We start from the raw sequence: 22,040 nt of genomic DNA on the forward strand, positions 1-22,040 counted from the left end.
ATGATCTGTAAGGACCTTTTACCTCTAGTGATTGTGATAACTCCTTCCCTTCCACCTTGTCACCACAATCCTCCTTTCCTCCTTGAATCTCCTCCGTAACCATACCCTGTGCAAGCATGAAATCACCTCATTTCTCAATAACAGCCTTAAGCCAAGGGCCCAAATTTTACCGAAAAGTTGCAAAACCCCTCTTGAAGAACTCTCAGGTGATTGCCCGTTTACGATATTGCTCCTGGGAAATTGATAGCCTTCTCTAAGATTGCTTTGCTCAACCCCATGCTTTGTAGGACCAATTAGTGATGTTAAGTGGCCTCTGCCCAGACTTGTTGTCCCACCTTGCCCCCAGCATAATTTTGTTCTTGCTAGGTGGTGCAGTGAACAGGGTAGCCAGCCCTGGAGTGGCCAGTCAGGAGGACCTGAGTTCAAATACGGCCTCAGACACTTACTAGGGCAAGTCACTTAACCCTGTTTGCCTCAGTTCCCTCATCTGTAAAATGAGCTGGAGGCAGAAATGGCAAACCACTCCAGTGTCTTTGCCAAGAAAGCCTCAAATGGGGTCCTGAAGAGTCTAACAGAACTGAAACAAATGAACAACAACAACAGTAGTTACCTGCCCTTGCCTCCTCTTTCCTGGATTTCTTTTTAACTTTTGTTAATTTTTATTTTATTCATAGTTTTTTTTTAAACTTCAATTAATAAATATTTTTTCCCCTCCCACCTCTCTCCACTATTGGAAAAAAAAAGTCCTGTAGCAAATATGCATGGTCAGGCAGAACAAATTCCTGCATTGGTTCTGTCCAAAAATGAGCCTGCCTCGTAAGTCTGTTACCTCTCTGTTAGGAGGGGGTGGGGTAGAACGGCTCATCATTGGTCCCCTGGAGTCATGAATGGTCATTGCACTGATCAGAGTTCTTAAATTTGTAAAAGTTGTTTTTCTTTGTAATGTTTTTATTGTATAACTTGTTTGCCTGGTTCTGCTCACTTCACTCTGCATCTGTTCATACAAGTCTTTCCGGATTTCTCTGAATCTATCCTTTTCCTTGTCTCTTGCAGGGCGATGCTATGCAGTACATTACCTTTCACATACCATGTCTATTACACTCATGGACCATAATTTGCTTAGCCATTCCCCCACTGATAGGCACCTGCTTAGATTCGAGTTCTTTGCCACCACAGAAAGGCTGCTAGAAATATTTTTGTACATATTCTTACATTTTTATGCTTATTTTAAAAAACATTTGCACAAATGCCTTGGATTTGGAGTACAGGCACTTGCATTCAGATATGGGTTCTGCTGCTTGCTACCTGGATAACAGTGACCGAATCATTTCACTTTTTTTCTTTGATCTCTTTGGGCTCCTAGTAGTGCTGTCTATCACTGGGTCAGAGGCTGTGCTCAATATAGTGATGTTTTTCTCTGCTTCATCTTTTCTCTCCCCTCTCTGCAGGTAGCTTTGTCTCTTTTTTCTCTCCAAGGAGATCTAACTTGTCTGTTTCTTCCAGTGTCTTTACATGTACCCTACAGAGCTCAGAGAGGTGGGGGGTGGGGAGGGAGAGGTGGGAATAAGCATTTATATAGTAGCATCTAATATCTGACAGGCATTATGCTAAGCATTTTACAAATATTATCTCATTTGATCCTTACAGCAGCCCTGGGAAGTAGGTGGTGTTATTACATTTGAGTCAATTGAGGCAAACAGGTGAAATGACTTGCCCAGGTCACATATATTATAAATTTAGATTCAGATACTCTTCACTCCAGGACCAGCACCACCTAAGACAAGAACTCAATTGCTCCTGAAATCATTTATTCAAAGACATGTCACTATCTCTTTTTCCGCAGCTGCTTGAAAAATCAATGCCTTTTTTTTTTTTTGAAAACCAGAGGGAGATAGAGACCAAGTGAGAATCACAGGAACCTTTAAGGAGCTCACTAGATGAAAGTCTGTAATCACTCAGGCTTTTCCATGGGCCATCTCCTGAATTATGAAGTAGTTGGAGCCATAAAGGTGTTTGCATATGTCAACACCGGCATTTGAATAGGGGATCCAGGGCTGAAGCTATTCTGCTGTTCTTTAGACTTCTTTAGAGGACTCGAGGTTATAGATAAGCTATGCCAATTATTTTTTTTCTTCTCTCCATTCAAGCACTGCCCAACGCTGATTTCAATCTGTTCTCAGACAGTCTTGAAGTTAATTTTCCTTCCTGTCTTAGCCAGGGAGAGTTGCATAGAAAATCAAAGAAGTTTGGATAGGATTGCCAGAAACCTTTTGCCATTGCTATTCAAGGGCCCCCTCCTTAGATTTATTTTTGAACTTTCATTACTGGGGCCTCGCTTCAGGATTGTAGGAGAGGAAGAAGTAAATGGTAACAATTCCTGTGTATCCAGACTGAAGTACAGTGTGGTGCATAGAGGGCAGGACTTTCAGAAGACAGGGAGACTATAGGGTCATATGGCCCAATGGATAGAGATTGGAATTGGAGTGAAGAAAACCTGAGTTCAGATCTGGCTGTAGGTACTTACTAGCTGTGTGATGCTGGACAAGTCACTTAATCTCTCTCTCTCTCTCTCTCTCTCTCTCTCTCTCTCTCTCTCTCTCTCTCTCTCTCAGTTTTCCTCATCTGTAAAATGAGGGTGATAATAATAATAATAGCACCTTAACCCCAGGATTGTTGTGAGGATCAAATGATAATGTATGTAAAGTGCTTTGCAAACCTTTGAGTGCTGTGTAAAGGTTGGTAATTATTGTATGATCCTATGAGCGTAGATTTAATTCAGGAAGGTACCTTAGAGATTATTGAGTCCAACTTTTTTATTTGGTATATAAATAAACTGAGGTCCACCAAATTTAAGTGACCGGCCATTGGTCACATAGCTAGTAAATATCAGAGATGGGATTTGAATTCAGATCTTCCTGACTCTCCATTCTGTATGCTACACTATCTCTCTGGGGTCAGATCTCTCCTTTGCACTGTGTAACTATGGGCAGGTCACACGAGCTCTTCAGTCTCAATTTCCTCATCTGTGAAAGGGGGATGATAATACCTATAGTTCTCACATAGGGGTTGTGAAGCTCAAATGAGACGCTTTAGGTGAATGATTTACTTCAAAAACTCTAAAGCGCTTTTATTAGTACCAGGCATGATTACCACGAGACCTTTTCTCTGTGTGGACAGGGTCCTTTCCCAGTCCCCTTATCAAACAGACCCTAGGACATTGAAAACTAAGAGGAACTGAATTATTTCCCTTCTCACAGTGTGATATAGTGGATAGAGAGCTGGTCCCAGGCCAGGAAGCTCTAGATTAGGGCTCTGTCTTTGCCATGCCACTGTGTTGTGTGACTCTAGGCGAGTCAAATCTCCCAGTACTCTAGGCAATTCTTCAAGACTATAACTTTCAGGTACGAAGTCAACCTGCATCTATAGAGGGACTGAGTGCTTTTGTCAATGAAATTATACATCTAGTCTCTATCCTGTTTCACACAATGAGCCATTGGTGTGGTATAATGGAAAGAGGATCTGGGTTCAAATTCCACCTGTTACTTCTTATGTGACTCAGTCATTTCACTTTTCTGGGCATCAGTTTCCTTAACTGCAAAATGAAGGGGTTGGACCGGATGGTCTTGGAGGCCACTTGTAGACTCTAATATAAACAGTAGATCGGTTAGGCTTCCCCTGAGCTAAAACCTTTGGGGAATAAGCGGAAAGAAGGAACAAAGAAAAAAGTATCAGATGAAACAGTGAGGTGCTGGAGAAAGGCTGGGCTGGTGGGGGAGTAGAGGACTGAGTAGCTTTGAGGAATATCAGAAAGCTGAGACCCTCTTGAGCTCCCCATCCTCCATAAACCAAGAAGACCACTCTTGCAATTCTGCCAAAGACTCCAGCCTTCTAGGCAGCTGATAACAATATCAGCTAAGGCTCCCAATGTGTAATTGTTGAGGGCTTTGCTTTATCTTGGGTTGAATGGGGGGTAGGAGGGAGATGAGAAGGGAAAAAAGGTCCTCACCCACCTAGAAGCTACTGGCTCCTTGGGCGTGTCTGATGTACTTTGCCTGTCTCACCTCACTTGGGATTCCTGAGAAAAGACTTTTTTTCTTTCTTTCTGGTTTCCCTCTTTGATTGCCTCTTTTTTTTATCCCCTTCCAGCCTTAAGGAAGCAAGGATCAAGGGACTTGTTCATGTGGCACCATAGGAAGGACAATAGATTTGGAGTCAGACTGGGGTGTAGGTCCCATTTATGCCATTTACTGCCAAGGTGGTCAAGTCATTTAGGGGAACTCAGGGAGGGCATTGGGCAAGATGGCCTCAGCGGTTCCTTCTAACTGTAAATCTGTGCTTCTGTGATCTTCTGACATGGCTGGTGGGTTAGGTAGTGAGGAGGAGGTTACATCATGTCATAGTTATTTATGGGGGAAAAAACCTTGCCCCACCTCCAGATTGACTCCTCTCTCATAACAAAGAAAACAATTAAGCAAATACACTTGATACAGGGACCCCATACCTGACAATGCATAAACACTGTCTCAGTAAACCTTATCCCTTCTTCCCAGTCTTCTTTATTTCTCACTTCCTCCCATTCTATGGTACCCTATTTTAAACCTCCACAATTTCCCCCAAGTCGTACATCGTAATCAGGCTTCTCTAGCTACTGCTTTTGGAGTTCCGCACACATTCTTGGGGGAGAATTCTGGGAAGGTCTGCAGAGAGTCCAGTGTTCAGGGCCCTGACCCCAAATTCAGAAGCAGAAAAGGGCTTTAATGGAGCAGGATCCAGCTACATATAGCCAGGTCCAGGAGCCACCATCTTAGAGGCAAGGGAACAGGGTGCACACCCAGAGGATGGGAACATGGTGATGCCCAGTACAACCGCTCATAAGAACAGACTCTAGTTCAATACTAGCTCCTTCTTCCTCCCTAACCACTACCTTTCACTGCCTGACACTTAAATTCAGCTCTATCCTGCTTCACTTTTTACTATAGATGGAAAATAGGCCAACACTCTTAACATCGCCCCAGATAGGAATATTCATAGTTCTCCAGGTAAAAGAGTGACTTTTAGTGGAGCTTGGGCTCCTTCACATTTCTGCCCTCTGCTGGTTGGACTCAGACTAGCACCTCTTAGGAGCTCAGGGAGCCCTTCTCTAGCAGGGTTATGGGCCTGGGTCCTGAATTTCCAGGCTGATCTACTCACTCTGGACTGATGCAGAGGGAGCATTGACTTTCTTTCTCTCTTTTTTAAGTTAAATTTCATTTTTCTCAATTAGCAAGCATGTATTTTCTCTCGTTCCCACCTGGAAAAAAACAAAACAAAACAAAAACTAAACCATTATAGTATTCATTGCCTTAAAAATTATTAAACTGAGCAGAGACTTTGACCCAGCAATACTACTTTCTACTAGGCCTAGATTAAAAAGATATTGAAGAAAGAGGAAAAAGACTCTAATGCACACAAATATTTACAGCAGTCCTTTTTGTGGTGACAAAGAACTGGAAACTATGAGAGTACCCATCAATTGGAGGATGGCTGAGCAAATGATGAAATATGGATGTAATGGAATAGTATCATGCCATAAGAAATGACCTGGGAAGACTTCCACTGGTTTTCTCTTGCCGTAAGAGATGACTCTGTCTCTGTCTCTATCTTTCTGCCTTTGTCTCTCTCTGTCTCTCCCTCTCTCCGCTTCTCTTTCTCTTCCTCCCTCTTTTTCTCTTTCTGTCTCTTTTTCTATTTCTCTCTCTCCCCCTTCTCTTTCTCGGTCTCTTTCTCACCCTCTTCTCTTTGCCTGTACTTGTCTGTACACCCCTCCTCTTCTTTTTCTTCTTGTCTGTGTCTCTCCCCAGCCCCCAGGCCCTTTTCTTCCAGCCCAGCTTTCCCAGTGATGTCTACCAGCCCCTGGTGAGTGGGTGGGAGCAGCTGCTAAGCTTGCAGTCCCTGTGTCTGAAGGCTTCTCCACTTCTTCTCTTGCTCCCACAGGCCTCAACACGTCCCAAGGCCAGAGCGTCCCTGTCATCAACAGCGTGGCAGGCAGCTTGGCCACCCTGCAGCCCGCCCAGTTCCCCCCGCAGCTGCACAGTCCTCACCAGCAGCCGCTCCTGCAGCAGCCCCCCAGGAAACCCCATGGCCCAGCAGCCTTTCATGGCGGCAGTAACTCAACTCCAGAACTCCCACAGTAAGGAGTTGGGCAAGGCGGGGGTGGGTGGGCAGGACCCTGGCAGGGCTTCCTAGTTTCTCCTGCTCCAGGTTTTTGTCCTTCACTTATTCCAATGCAGATTATGATCACCTCCTTTCAGAGGTAACAAATAGGATTTATTGAATATAATTCTGGGCCACTGGGCAAAGCAGACTGAATTCTAGAAGAATTGAGGTTTAATGGAGAGGGCATTAAACTTGGAGTCAGGAAGACTAGATACATAACTTGAGACAAATCATTCATCCTCTCTGTGCCTCAGTTTCCTTTATCTGTAAAACAAAGGGGTTAGACCCAGCGTCTAAGGCTTCCAACCTACATCTTTGGGCCTGTGCTTCTTTCTGGGCCTCATTTTCCTCAGTCAGCTGAATTCCATTCAACAAGCATTTATTAAGCACCTACTGTGTACCAGGCACATTAGTGGGCACTGGGAACAAAAGAGACGAAAACAAAACAATCTTTGCCCTCAATGAAGTTACATTCTACTGAGGTATGTATATATACATACATGCTACATGTATGTTTAATTATATATGAATACATGCACTTGTATATGTATGTGTACATGCACCTATGTGTAAGTGCAAGGTAATTATAGGAAGGTGGTAGGAATCCTAAGCATTGGAGGAATGAAAATGGGGAGGGAGTGGACCAGGCCAGAGCTTCTTAATCTTTTTTGTGGCATGACCCCTTTAGTAGTCTGGTGAAGCCTATAGACTCCTCAGAATAATATTTTTAAATGCGTAAAATAAAATACACAGGATTATAAAGGAAACCAGTGTTATTGAAATAGTTAATTAGTATGTTAAAAAACCAAGTTCACGTCCCCGGGTTAACAGCCCTTAGGTTACCTGGTCTCTAATGCCCTAGCCAGCTCCAGATTTTTTGATCGTGGCATCCTGCCTGGAGCCTTCCAAGGGGAAGATCCCAGGAGGGCAACCCTGGGAAGCGCGTCAATCAAAAAGCACTTATATAACAGGTACCAAATGTGCTGGCTGCTGAGGCTACAAGTACAAAGAATGAAAGGATCCCTACCCACAACTAACTTTTATTTCAGTTGCAGGAGACAATAAGTCCATACGTAAGCATATGCAGAATCTTTTATAGTAGATAGATATGAATAAAGACAAAGTAATTTGGGAAGGCCTAGCCTTTGCAGGCATCAGGAAAGGTTTGCATGATGAGGTTAAACCACAGGATGATACAGGAGGCCTCCAGAATCCTGTCTGGCACTGGCCCTCCTCCCCACTGTCCTATTTCTCCAGGCAGCATGATGAATCTTTTGAGGAAAGACTAGACTAGCAGGAGGAAGTCATAGCCCTGCTTCAAGAAGGCATGTCTCGCTCTCCTCTGAACTGTTCCCAAAGGCAGGCTCAGCCTGGCCTCCCTCCTGTAACTGCCATCAGATGCCTTGTCAAAAGACTGTCCCAGGCCTTTGTCAGCATCCCTAGAGAGATGCTCCAGGCAGCTGCAGGCCCACTTCCAGACTCAGGTCTCACTCTGAGTGCAGGTCCTAGAGGAAGGCTGATTTCTCTAGTTCAGATAAAGCATCTCTAAAAGGAGACAAACAGCCCTCCTTGGAGGAAAGGGAACCAGCCACTGTGCAGGGAGGAATTTGTGGTGGTTCAGTCATTTTTCAGTTGTGTCTGAATCTTCATCACCCCATTTGGGGTTTTCTTGGTGGAGATATTGGAGAAGTTTTCCATTTCCTTTTCCAGCTCATTTTACAGATGAGGAAACTGAGACAAACAGGGTTAGGTGACTTGCCCAGGGTAACATTGTTAGTGTAAGTTATGTGCAGGAATTAGAACCAGGGATTTTCTTTCCCCTCTCTGGGCAGCTTAGGGACAGGGCCACGGGGTCTGAGGGAGCACAGCCAAGTTCAGCTGCCTCTGTCACCATGGTTCCTGGTCCCCATAGAGATCTGTGAAGCAGGTTTGTGATCCCCATCTCACATTCCAATCGCATTTTTATGACTTCTCAGAATCTGCCACAGCCTGAATCTGAGCCCTAAGCCTCGCTTGCCAGGACTGTTCCTTCTGGCCCCTACTCACGTGACTCTTACCTTATTCCCTACCCACTCCAGTTCAAGCCTGCAGCTGACCTCCCAGGTGACCAGGCCCAAGGCTGGAATGGCTACGACCGTCGGTTAGCTCTAGAATGTCAAGACAGACCATCCTTTACTGACACAATGAGCCATCCCATGAGGCCCTTTTCAAGCACAAACTAGCACACACATTAAAAAAAAAAAGTCCCATGGATGCCTTTCATAACTAAGGGAAAAACAAAACCAAACAAAACAAAACTCTTCCCTCATCCTGATTAAACTTTCCCTTGTAACAAATAAAAACAAATAAGCATTTATACCTAATGCAGTAACCACATCTAACAAAGTATAAGACATTCTGCCCCAGTATTGCACACCCTCTACTGCTGCCCCCCCCACAACCGCCATAAGTGGAAGGCATGATTCTTTCTCTATTTTTTCTAAAACCATTAGTGGTTTTTCAGTTTCTCAAAGTTTAGCTCACATATTTTAAAAATTTTATTTTTATTGCTAATCTTTTGTTTTTATACCACCTTCCTTTGAAACTATGACTCACCTACCCCCAGAGCAAAACACTGAGAGACAGAGACAGAGTGAGACAGAGACAGAGAGTAGAGAGAGAGAGAGACAGAGAGACAGAGAGACAGAGACAGAGACAGAGAGAGAGACAGAGAGACAGAGAGGAAGAGAGAGAGACAGAGAAGAAGAGAGACAGAGAGAGAGACAGAGAGAGAGAGGAAGAGAAGCAAAAGTAAAGTCATAGCCAAATTTGACATAGTGTTTAATGTTCCATGCCTAGAGTCTTCCAGCTCTGCAATCACCTACGGGCTGCATGACCCAGAACAATCCACTTAACCTTTTAGTGCCTCAAGGCAACTCTAACCCTGAAAGTGCAGAACAGGTTCTGACTTATTTTAGAAGAGGGATTTCCTTATCAGGAATTTTATATACCGAATGAAATCAAAAGTATAGTAAAAAAAAAAAAATCAATTCGTCAGAAAGGATGCTCCTGGAAGGCAGGGGAGTGTGTTTCTTGGTTTTGTTTTTGTCTTTGTACATACAAAAGTACCATAGCACATGGCCTTGTGCACAGTAGGTATTTAATAGTTGTTTATTGGATTCAGCTTGCATTAGCTGAGGCTTCATAAGCCCCACTTTTTAGTTGGGACCCTATGTTCTAAGCCCATTTGGTCACTCATCTTTTCCTTGGTAATTTATATTGAAGACCAGGAGAATGGAAGCATTCCCATGACCCTGGCCTTCCAGCTGTAACAGGAAATAAAAGTAGTTTTCAGGAGCTGTTTTATAGGTACCCCTCCCCTACCCAGGGCTAACTCCCCCAAGGGGCACTGATAGGATGAGTCCTCTCTTCACAGGGTGACCGCTATTTGCACATCCCTGCATGCTTGCTGACTTTCTCCATTCTCTTTCTCTCCAGTGTACGCGCACAAGCAGGAGCCCCCCCAGTATTCCCACACCTCCCGGTTTCCATCTGCCATGGTGGTCACAGACACCAGTAGTATTAGTACACTCACCAACATGTCTTCCAGTAAACAGGTAATTCTGGTATGTCAGGGGCTGGTTGGGATTTGGGGAGTGTGTTTATGTGCTGCAGATGGGGAGGGAAGATGGCTAGGACAGAGCAAGGTCAGACAATATATGTAAAGTGCTTTGCAAACCTGAAGGAGCTATGTAGATACTAGCAATCATTATGACTTTATTTGTGGTTAGAGACTTCACCATAAGCTTAGGGCCCTGATACCAAGTTGCTAGAAGAAAGAGCCCTGGGCTTGGAGTCTGATAAACTAGATTCAAGTTCCAAGTCTATCTCTAACTAGATCTGTGACCAAGTCTTTTCATTCTCTGAGTCTTTTTTTCCCTCACTTATAAAACGGGAATGGGGATATTTTTACTACCTACCTCACTGGGCTGTTAGGAGAAAAGAGCTCCATAAAGCTTGATATAAATAGAACCTAGTATCAGGGACTCACTGGGATTGCAGGTGAATGAATGAATGAATGAATGAAAAGGCATTTATTAAGCACTTGCTGTATTCCAGATACTGTGATAGAAATCAGAGTCATATTGTAGAATCATAGATACAGAGCTGGGAGGGATCTTAGAGGTCATTGAGTCTACCCCTTTCATTTTTCAGATGAGGAAACTGAGGCAGAGAAGTTAAGTGATTTGTCCAGGGCCACATAGCTAGTAAATGTCTCAGGCAGGATTTGAATCTTCTACGCTCCAAGATCAGTGCCCTATCCAACATGGACGCTGCCCCCAGAGATAGAACAACAGAGTGAAAAAAGGAGCCAAAAGTGCTTAGCTCTGCACAGGTCTCTCTACCTCCCAGGTGGTGGTCTCTGCCAGTCAGCATAATGGGATAATAAAGCCTTCTTAGAGGACTAGACAGTTGATTATGTAAGGTTTTCATGCACAGCTAACCAGTCCCCTCTCTCTGTAATTCTGTGGGCTCACAGCCCAGTTCTGTTATTACTTGTATGATCTTGGGCAAGTCATATAACTTTGGCCCCTGGTCTCCTATTCTGTCAAATGAGAGGGTCGAGCTTAATTTTCTTGCAGGTCTCTTCCAGCTCTATATTTATGATTAATGACTGAAGATTATTCACATGTCTCCTTTGTAGAAGAATCCCTGAGGATTTCTCTCAAGTAGACCATAGCCAGTCAAAGGCCCAGTGTAGAGAAGGCTCAATGCAGATGCTTCTCCATGGCCAAGGGTCCAAGTAGGGGCTGGGCTCACCTGAGTCCCGAGTGACAAAGACCCTGGAATCTGAACTACCTTGAGTGCTTGAGAGGGATGCCCCAATTTGAATGGGGTGCCCAGGATGCAACTTTTCTGCCTGCCCGACCTCTCTAGGGGACCACATAAAACACTTATGAGTGTGCTTTAATGAGAAAGGAGTCAAAGAACAGATCGTTGGGTTGCAGAGGGAGAGAGGGAATGCTACTATTCTGGTTCATGACTAATTCCTGGCTCCATGGTGGAGAAGAGAGCAGAGTAACAGAGGACAAAGATAGGGGAGTAAATGCAGGTGGAACCGTCACTGTGGCAAGGGCTGTCAGATTTATTTGGGAAACTCAGCATTAGACAAAAAAAGACATAGCCCTCTGTAGACAGAATGTGATTCCAAAACAATCAGTGAGACCTTTTGAGGAGCTGGGGCCATGCAGTGTGGGAACTGTTTGACCTTTATCGATTACGAGTTAAAAAGAAGGCGACCTTGAACTTTTTGTCAGCTTATGGTGATACTCAGCTAACTTGTTTATTTTTTTCACCCTCATTTGAACTCTGGAAAGCATACCATATGATGTAATAGAACCCAGGAGGCAGCATGGCACAGTGGAGAGAACAGTGCCTCTGAGGACCTAGGTTCAAATCCTGCCTCTGTGGGATCAACTCCACTGAGACTCAGTTTCCTCATCTGTAAAAGTTGCAGCTTGGACTAGATGATGCTAGATCCATGATCTTATGGAAGCAGAGGCCCTGGCTTTGAGCCCCTAAACCTGCTCTTTGCTAGCTGTGTGACCTTGGATAAATCACTTTAAAAAAGCAAATATTATTTATACAGCATGTTAAGGTTTACAAAGCTCTTTGCACATATTAATTTATTTTATCTCCACAGCAAGTTTGTGAGACAGGCATTTACAATAGAATAAAGGCTGTGACTATTCCATTTCTATTTTTGTATCTCCTATGCTTAGTATAGTGCCCAGTATGCAGTAGGCATGTAATAAATGCTCAATCAAGCAACTATTCACCAAACACTTCTTGAGCCTGTATTATGGGCCAAGGAAGCATTAGGAATGATACAAAGGCAAAGGCAAAGCAGTCCCTGGCTTCAAAGAGCTTGCCTTCTAAGACATTTCCATTTTACAGATAAGGAAACAGATTGAAAGCTGAAGTTTTTGTCTATGGTCACACAGCTAGGAAGTGTCAGAAGCAGGATTTGAACCCAGGTGTCCGCTGGCTACAAGTACAGGGCTCTTCCCACTATGCCAAGCTACCTTACTTGACCTCTCTGGGTCACATTGTCCCCACTGGTCAAGTGAAGGGATTGGGCAGGTGATCTCAAATGTCTCCCCTCCTCCCAATTCTAAATCTCTAAGATTCTATGGCAGATGCCCATTTTTTAAAGTAAGGTCTCAGAGTGGACCTGTTACTGTGGCCAGAGCTATCATTCTGTCCCACCACTGCTACCTACACACACATCCCATACCTCACCTCCTTCTCATCCCCATCCCCTGCCTAACTGAATGCTGAGATGGCTTAGAGCAGATGAAGAAGAAGCTATACCCCTTGCATGGGCATAGAGAGTACATTGTAAATCCCATGTGCTTGAGGAAGAGGGAAGGGGTGTGTGTGTGTGTGTGTGTGTGTGTGTGTGTGTGTGTGTGTGTGTGTGAGAGAGAGAGAGAGAGAGAGAGAGAGAGAGAGAGAGAGAGAGAGAGAGAGACCTAAGTTGCCACTCTTCTCTCACCTAATAGAAAGTGAAAGCATCCCTCCCAATCCCCCTGCCCTCTGATTCCCTGGCAATCTCCCACCCTTTGTAGTGTGTAGGGAAAACTTTTATCTCTGCTCACAAATCTCAATCAAAGGGGTAGCCAGGCATGGCCACGCTACTCGGGTATACTGCTTCCTTTGAAAGGCCTTATCGGTCCATCTGCCAGTTGGTCATCCCTGCCCTGGCCTGTGATTAATTATTCTGTCTTCCTCAAGTTGACTTTGATGCTTGCTTGTTGAAACACGTCCTCCAAATCCAGGAAATGTTCTCGTAATCAAAATACTCTGAGATGCTCCCCAGGAGAGGTGGTCATCAATTCCCACAATGGCTTCTCCCCTTTGCTGGACTAGGTGACCAGCTGACCTTGAAGGGCTGAGTTTGTCCAACCACAATGGTCTAATTCTCCCTATTTGGATTCTGTAGGCTGCCTCTTGTGCCAAACACCCCCAGGTGTTTTCCCTTCAGGATTTCCTTCCATTGCCCATTTATATTTTTATCTATCAAGGTTAAGTGACTTGCCCAGGGTCACACAGATAGTAAGGATCTGAGGCTGAATTTGAACTCAGGTCCTCCTGATCCAGGGCGAACACTCTATCCACTGTGCCACCTAGCTTCCCTCATTGCCCATTTTGAAAGCACCTACCAATATGGTTATTAATGTCATCATCATTACCATTGTAGGTTTTAGGGTCAAGATCAGTAATGGACATGAAATCCATAGAGTATGCTGCCTTTGGGAAGCTTCCCTCAAGGATCTTAGGGGCTCCCTTTTGCCTCTGAGGTAAAACACAATATCCTCAGCTTAGCATTTGCACCTCTCCACAATCTGGCTCCCACCTTCCTTTCCAGGCCTACCGCATATTATATACCCCCTTTCACCCACTTTCCATTGTAGGCTAACTCACCCACTAGCTGTTTGCTGCAAATATTGTCATACCAGATACTTTTAGTCTCCAAGACATGGGATAAAGAGCTGTCAAAATATAGAAGAAATTAAAACTATGTGGGAACAGAATGAGGTCCACTGCATGCATTCCATCCTGTCTATTAGAGTCACCCAGAAGATCCTTTCAGAGTCCACAGAATATGAGCCAACATCCCAATCCTCTTATTCCCATTACAAAAGCCACCATTTTATCTGCCTCTACTGAAATACTCCAATGCATTGGTGGTCTCATAGATTCAGGACTTCCCTCCAATGATGCATATTGAAACCCATCCACGATGCCTTCTCTTGTGCGCATCCTCTTGCCCTTGTCCTCTCAAAAATTCACCCCATAGGGTACATCCAACATGCTGAAGGAGTTCCTCATCCTCTGTCGACATCATGAGGGTAGCAGTGGAGTACCACCCATCATCTTTCTTTCTCACTATGTGACTAAGCCATCTTTTCTTCTCATCCTATAAATCACTGATGACATTCTTTACTGCTGTTCTTCAGAATTCCCCAAGGGTTGTGTGTTGTAGCCTGCTCACATCCACCATGTGCCTTTCCATTACCCTCTCTACTGCTCCATTTTACATCTTAGGAGGTATTGGTATTCCAGGTCTTATTACCAAATAGTAATGCCAATAAAATGTATTAAAAAGATGAATCTTGGCTGTTACAGGAATCTTGGGATCAGTAAAAGTGCTTTGTAATTGCCCGAAAGCTATTTAACCCATTTCCTCCTCCTTTTCAACTCTGGGCTGAACTCATTATGCATCTGTACTGTCTGTTCCAAACATACATACTGTTGGATAAGCTTTACTAAGTGTCCATTCAGAAGTGTGTGTTGAAATGTGGACATTCTTCATCCATTTGGTTTTTCTTATGTGGATGGTCAAGTCAAACTCCTTTGAGCCATTGCATGTTCTTCCACGAAACTCTGCAGTATCTTGAGGCTTGATACAACCAACACAATATCAACCACAAGCTGGAACATGTGGGGGACCTCACCATCCCTTCTGGGTGGATCTCCTCCAGCACAACAGAGAAGACTTTTGGCAGAAGGCATTCCCCTGTTTTACGCCTTGCCTACTGTTTATCATCAGAGGTTAATTAAACAAGATTGGAAGAAATCAAAACCATGTGGGAGCTGGATGACGTGTCATTCCTGCTGTTCCAAAGATGATTTCAGTGAGTCTGCTGGAAATGAGTTTACATCCCAGTATTCTTATTCAGTTACAAAAAGCAGTGATTTTTCCTCCACCTGCCCAACAGTCTACAGAACATTAACTATAAAAAGAACAATAGCTGGATAGTAACTCGTCCTCAGACTTTTTATCCATTCCCCAACAGAAAAAGGAGATAACAGTTATAGTAGCAATAGTAATAATAATAATAATAATAATAATAATAATAATAATAATAATAATAATAGTTGAAACTTCCATAATATCGAAAGAAGTACAAAGCACTTTACATACCTTACTTTTTGGAAAACAGAAAAGGAATAGCCTTCTCCTTAGTATCATCCTCTGTTCTGTTCTAGCTACCAATCCTGCTGCCATCTTCTTTTATGGATGGGGCAAGGATGTGGACAAGCCAATGGGTAATGGAGGAGAGACAGCAGAATCTTGAATTCTGGCCATCTAGAGTCAGAGCAAACATAATCAGTGAGAAGAATCCTCAAGAGAAATAACCTACATATTTTGCTCCAACTCAGTATCTCATCTCATTGTGAACATCAGCATTTGGCTCTTCTCTCTCCTCCCTTCCCCTCCGCTCCCCTGCCCTCCTGTCCTGTCCTGTCCTGTCCTGTCCTGTCCTGTCCTGTCCTGTCCTGTCCTCTCCTCTCCTCTCCTCCCCTCTTCTCTCCTCCCCTTTCCTCTTTTCCAAACAATTATTAGGCTCCTAACATGTGCACAGAGAAAGCTAGAGAGGATAGAGGGTCCACCAGTTAAGATCTAGGTTGAAGTCCTGCCTCTGACATATACTGGATGTGTGACCCTGGGCAAGTCACTTCTTGTGTCCCAAACAACTCTCTTAGACTATAAGTGGCAGAGTAAGTGGTAACTGGCACAGGTAAAAGTCATGCCTTCAACCAGTATTCCCTATGTCGTTGAATGAAGTCACAGGTTCAGTCATGTAAGGCATGCTGAGGAGACGAAAACAAAAATGAGCAAGAAGTTTACTTTCTACTGGGCATGGGTGCAATGTTTAATAGCTAATAATAAACCAAATCAAACAGTGAAATAAGATTTATACAGCACTTGGCAAATCTTAAAGCGCTATGGAGATTCTAGCTATTATAATTATACAGATAAGATGATTCTTAAAGAAACCCTAGGACATTGGTTTTATCCAATCTGTGTAAGCCAAGAAGCCCCTGGAACTATTGGGCTTTCACTGACCTCAGGAATTGGGTTGTTGTTTCTTTTTTCTGGAATGAATGTTTTTATTTGAATTTCTAAACAGGCCAAATCATAATAGTTACTGATGATCACCACTCAACTCACCATCCTTTTTTTAAATTTTTCCAAGATGGTAGGAGAAGTTATGATCTAGTCTCTCCTCAGTAGTCTCTGTTCTAAAGAAGTCTTCCTAAGCCTTTGGGAAGAGACAGAATGAAGAAACTGTCAGGGAATAGCTAAATCCGTCTGCCCTCTTTGGGACCTGGGCACGGTAGGCTACATCTGTAATCTCTGGTACTGGGGAGGCCGAAGCTGGTAGATTGCATGTAGGGCTGAAGCCAATTGGACAACTGCACTGTCTGGCACCAAGTTGGGAAGGCCTGGAAACAGGAGGACATGAGGCTGCCTAAAAAGGGAAAACTGGCTCAGGAAATGGAGCAGGTCAAAACTCCTGTGCTTGTGTGCCCTGGAGTCAGGCCAGTGAGTGGCTGCAGTGTGTCTAGCATAGGCAAGAGAGGGAGACCCAGGGGATAGAAGAAAGGGAGGGAGAGAGGGAAGAAAAGAAGAGAGGAAGGATAGAAGGGAGGAAGGAAAGAAAGGAGGAAGGGAGGAAGAAGAGGGAGAGAGAGAAGGAAGGAGGAGAGGAAGGCGGAGGGAAGTAAAGAAGGGAGGAAGGGCGGAAAGGAAGAGGAGGGAAGGAAAGAAGAGAGGAAGAGAAGGGAAGAAGGAAAGGAAGGAGGAAGGCAGGAAGAAAGAAAAGTGAAGAGAGGGAGAGGAGATAGAAAGAAGGCAGACAGGTAGATAGATCAATAGATGAATGGATAGATAGAGGCCAGGTTGTGAAGGGTCTTAAAAGCTAAACCTATATTCTCTGACTCCAAATGCAATGCTTTTTAATTTCCTAAAAAAGCCTGGGTATCACTTCTGCTTTTTTTTTGAACTGATATTCCTAGTCACTATACTCCTTTTGAATAATAATTAACATTTAAATAACACATAAACATTTTGAAAAACATTTTTTCCTTTTCAATCATCCTGTAAATTAAACTTATTGTGATTTTACAGATGAGAAAATTAAGGTTCAAGTGACTTGCCCAGGTCATACAGTCATTCAGTATGGGAATGAAACCCAGGTCTCCTGGATGCAAGTCCAGTGGTCTAGCCATTATGATACCCTCTCTCTTTTAGAGATAGATTTATCTGCAGACTGACTAGAAGGCATCATGATGGAGTAGTTTAGAGTCTGGAACAACTGAGTTCAAATCCTGCCCTGGATCCTTGTTCTCTATGTGATTCTGGGCAAGTCATTTAACCTTTCTTGGCCTCAATTTCCTCATTTATAAAATGGTGGAGGAGGAGGTTGGACTACATGGCATGTGAGGTTCCTACACCTATGATTCTATGATCTAGACTTTGAAACTATCTCTTTATCTCTCTGGGTCTCAGTTTCCTCATCCGTAAAATGAGGGGGTTAGACTAGATGGTCCATTGTCCAGATTGTCTTCTGAGGTCCTTTCCAACTCTAAATATCCAAAATCTCTTTCTAAATAAAAGACCTAAGATCTAATTAAATATTAGACTCTGAATACTCTAGAAGAAATATTTTGGCTACCATTGGTCCAAGTAATATTTTTCTCTTAAAAGTTCTCAGGATATTGACTTCCATGCTCACAAAGCCATTCACTCATTTAACATTTATGGAATCCTTACAGTGTGCACTAAGGGAGATGCAGAAAGAAATAAGACCCTGACCTCAAAAAGCTTATAGTCTATGAGGGAAATAGCATGAAAAGAGCTAGGAGACATGAGTTTCATTCTCTATGGTCCTGGATTAGATATTCCTCCTTCTTGGGCCTCAGTTTCCTTATATGTAAAATGAGGGGGTTGGCTTAGGGCAGTGTTGTCAAGCTCAACTAGAAACTGGGGCTACTTATGGATACATAAGGATCCCTGTGGCCTGCATATTGACTTAGTTTTAAAATGTAACATTTTCTAGGTTTTATTATATTATATTTATTTATATGTTATATTTTATCATATTTTATATTTTTAGTTTTTTTGTGATATAGTTTTTAATTACATCTTACATTAAATTACATTAAATTTACATTAAAATTACATTTTAATCCAATTCAGACTAGGAGTGCTGTGGGCCATGTGCTTGAGGCTCCCAGTCCATTAAACATATATAATACAGATAAGAATGTGGCCAATTTGGGCCCAGTCTAGAAAGTCCCTCTCTAAAACCAGCCTGGCATATCCCCAGGGTCCCAGGCCATTTCACAGTTTACAAGGGTCCGGGACATCACCCTACTCCTCCTCCCAGACTCAGTAGAGAGGACAGAGTTTAGGTCACTCTTCAAGGGCCTAGGCCCAGACTTCACTGTCCTTTGAGGGAGGCCAGAAGGAGAGTACCTGGGGAGAGAGGCCTGTGGCTAATTGTAGCTATCTATTTCTAGGTATCACAGAACTTCTCAGTTGCTGGCACTTGTAACCAGGGCAGCCCTGCCCATCCTCGCCAATCCCCGCCAGCTCCTTCCTCTTCCAACCTAATTCAGACTCATCCCCTAACTTGAAGGAAGGCCCAGGCTGGTAAAGGGGTAGCATATAAAGGGAATGGGCATTTGATAGGCCTTCTGAGGCCCAAGAATGATAAAGTACAGTAGATATTTCATTTGTCCGATAGGCAACATGGTACAATGGAAAGAGAACTGAGTTCATGCAGAAACTGAGTTTGAGTCCCGGTTTTGACACATTACAACCTTGGGTTACCTTGGCCAGGTCATTTCACATCTTAGGTCTCAGTTTACTCATCTATATGAAGAATCATTAGATCAGGAGACCTCTAAGGTTCCTTCCTACTCTAAAACTATGAATCTGTGATTTCTTGACCCCAACCCCACCCTACTGGCTCAAACCCAGACCCTGCATGGAGAAAATAGACATATTCCCAGGGCTCTATAGGGCCACTTTTTAGGAGCTTTGAATGTGAATTGTATTGTTCAGATAATAGAATCATAGATGTAGATCTAGAAGGGAGCTTAGAGGTCGTCTATCCCAAACCCCTCATTTTACAGATGAGGAAACCAAGGGCCAGGAGATAAAGTGACTTAGCTGAGGTCACACACATGGTAGAGAATCTTCTTAGATTATTCTTCATTATTTTTAGCCTTCAGAAAGCCACTTGGGTTTCAAACACACACACACAAACACACACACACATGCATTCACCCATGGTTGTCCGTGACTTCCCATCAGAACAGTTTCCCACTCAGGTTCCTGGGAAGCAGCCTCCTGTCAGACAGGAAATAGACCTAATTCAGCAAGTGGGAACCCGCATCAACAAATAAAGACAGGCCACAAGTTGCACGAGCTGACCACAGGCCATTTCTAGTGTACTTTCAACCTGTCTAGCTTCTAGCTGGTTTCCCTAGGTGTCTTTCTGAAAAGGAGGGAGGAGGCACCTTTTTCCCTCCCCTTCCCCCTTATCCAGCTGCTGCTGCTGCTGCCCACAGCTACTTCACTTCCCAGTTGGTGGGGAGGTCAAGAGAGTGTCTACAGAAACAAATCACTCCTCAGGGATGCTGAAACTAGACCTGGAAAGTCTACATCATAAGTCCCTGGTATTTTACAAACTCCTACCGTAACACACACACATACACACACACATATGCACACAGAGCCAAAAATTATAAGGTCCTAGATTGAGGAGGGGCTTAGCAATCATCAAGTCCAATCCTCTCATTTTATAGATGAGGAAACTGAGTCCCAGAGAGGTTAAGTGATCTGTCCAAGGTCACCCAAGTAAATATCAGAGAAGGAATTTGAATCATCTTCTCTGACTCAAGGGCCAGGGCCATTTCTAGTGTACTTTCAACCTGTCTAGCTTCTAGCTGGTTTCCCTAGGTGTCTTTCTGAAAAGGAGGGAAGAGGCACCTTTTTCCCTCCCCTTCCCCCTCAATAGGATGAATGATGACCCCCAGGATTAGAATTTCCTTGACTACTACTTCCCCATGTTGTTCCTTATGTAGGTGGGAATGGATTCCCAATCTAGCTAGGCCTGAAATTTTCCTTCTGCAACCCACCAAGGCCTTCTTCAATTTTCCTGGGAATACAGTGTGTCCCTTATCAGATGTTTTTGTTTAGACTTGGAGGGGAGGCAAATAACTTCGGTTCCTTTGACAACATTTAGGGCCCTGCCGCCATTTTATTATGTCAGCAAACATTTGATAGCTGGGAGGCCCATCCCTAATGACAGGTCATAGAATCTTGCTGGCGTCTCCTTATCTACCCCTGGTGTTTGCTCTCCTATTGAAACCTGCAAGGTCACAGGCCATTTTCCTCCTCTACACCTAAAATCTGAAAATTGGAGAGAAAAAAAATTCCTGACAAACCCTTAGGGGAGAGCAGAGTACAGAATGTGGACAGAAAGGGAGAAAGAAGTCATAAGGGGCATTTCTGAGGACCAGGACTCAGGCCTGAGAAATTTGAAAGGACTAGAACCCAACTTTTCCCACAGTTGTGCATCCTAACTCACTTTCCATCTAGCAGAGGTGGGTGACTATGGGTGTGGATTGCTGTATATACGTTACTATGAGACAGCACTGGTATGTTGGTTGAGTTTACTGAATTGTTTATATTTTTTTCTTTTTCTTATTCTAGGTAAAAGGGGTGACTCTCAAAAGTAGGAAGGATGTACTTGAGAATTAACATGATTAACAGCTAGGTAGCATTGGGCCAGGAGTCAATATCTGAGTTAAAAGCTAGCCTTGGACGTTACCAGCTATGTGATCCTGGGCAGATCATTTAACCTCTTCCTGCCTCTGTTTCCTCAACCGTAAAATGAGGCTAATAATAGCACCATCTCTCATAGGTGTTGCGAGGATCAAATACTTAGCATGGTATCTGGAAAACAATAGGTGCTTAATAAATGCTTAATAAAATTCTCTCCCTACCATCCCCCCTCAACAAAATGGGGAAAAAAAGATATCCATAAACGGAAGATTTTTTTTTTCTTAAAGAGAGAAAAATGAGGCAAGAGACTCTCTTCCTCCTCAACAGTGTTTGGAACTGAGGGGAGATGGAATTTGCCCTGTGAAGGTTATTAATCCCTGTCAGGGGGCCACCATGAGCTCTTGAGAGAAGAGGCCATTAGGCCTCAAGCTAAAGACAACCTTTAGGAGGAGTGCAAGTCAGGAAGCAAAGATGGAGACAGGCTAGCAATCAGAATTTTTTTTTTTAATCCATACCTAGGATTTTATAAGTGTAGGGAAATCCCAGTGAGGAAGCTCCCTCCACCAGTGCAGATGGCACTTGCTCTGTAACTTACACTGAGAAGTCAAGTGATTCACCTGGGGTCACACAGCCAGGATGTGTCAGTGGTGGGACTTGAACCTGGGTCTCCCTGACTCTGCACTGTGCTATGCTGCTTTTGTGAGTGATGAAGTAGCAGGAGACAAAGAGGGCATCGTGGAAGGAGAGGAGAGGGGATTCTCTGACCCAAAATCTTCTGATGTGGGTCTGCCCTAGCCGGTGGAGGCCGCTGCTGCTCCCTAGGGCAATGTCAGAGATAGTAGCCTTGAGGGTCGTTATCATCCACAATTTGATCTCCCCTGATTGCTTCCTCATGCTTTTATTGCTAACAGGGCAGTAAGAGTTGCAGAAGCCACATCCTCCATTTCTTCTCTGCCCTTCCTAGTTGATTCCAAAAATTTCTCTTCAAGAGAGATTCTGGCTTAAGGGGCCTCCTCAGCGTCTATGCTGAGGCTTCCAGAAAGGGCTGGGCCAAAACTGAAATAAGAAGGGGGCGAGCAGAGCCGTGCTGAGACTGGTAGACCTTCTATGGGCCAACTTCTAGGAGATGAGGCCTGCCCCACCCTCAGCCCCAACCTTGAACCCCTTGAGCACTGAGCATGTACTGCACATGGAAAAGCTCGGAGTAAAAAGT

The 22,040-nt window shown here is 43.9% G+C and overlaps 1 protein-coding gene across 1 annotated transcript in view; it reads left to right on the plus strand.

Annotated features, from left to right (window-relative positions):
• Window positions 1–22,040, plus strand: part of HNF1B (HNF1 homeobox B) — an 87,898-nt gene that overhangs the window by 60,206 nt on the left and 5,652 nt on the right. The window contains 3 exon segments of the mRNA XM_021005554.2: window positions 5,974–6,101; window positions 6,103–6,169; window positions 9,673–9,791. Coding sequence (XP_020861213.1) covers window positions 5,974–6,101; window positions 6,103–6,169; window positions 9,673–9,791 — 314 coding nt within the window.

The sequence above is a fragment of the Phascolarctos cinereus genome, unplaced genomic scaffold (assembly GCF_003287225.1).
Source record: "Phascolarctos cinereus isolate Bilbo 61053 unplaced genomic scaffold, phaCin_HiC Scaffold_5;HRSCAF=322, whole genome shotgun sequence".
Lineage (NCBI taxonomy): Eukaryota > Metazoa > Chordata > Mammalia > Diprotodontia > Phascolarctidae > Phascolarctos > Phascolarctos cinereus.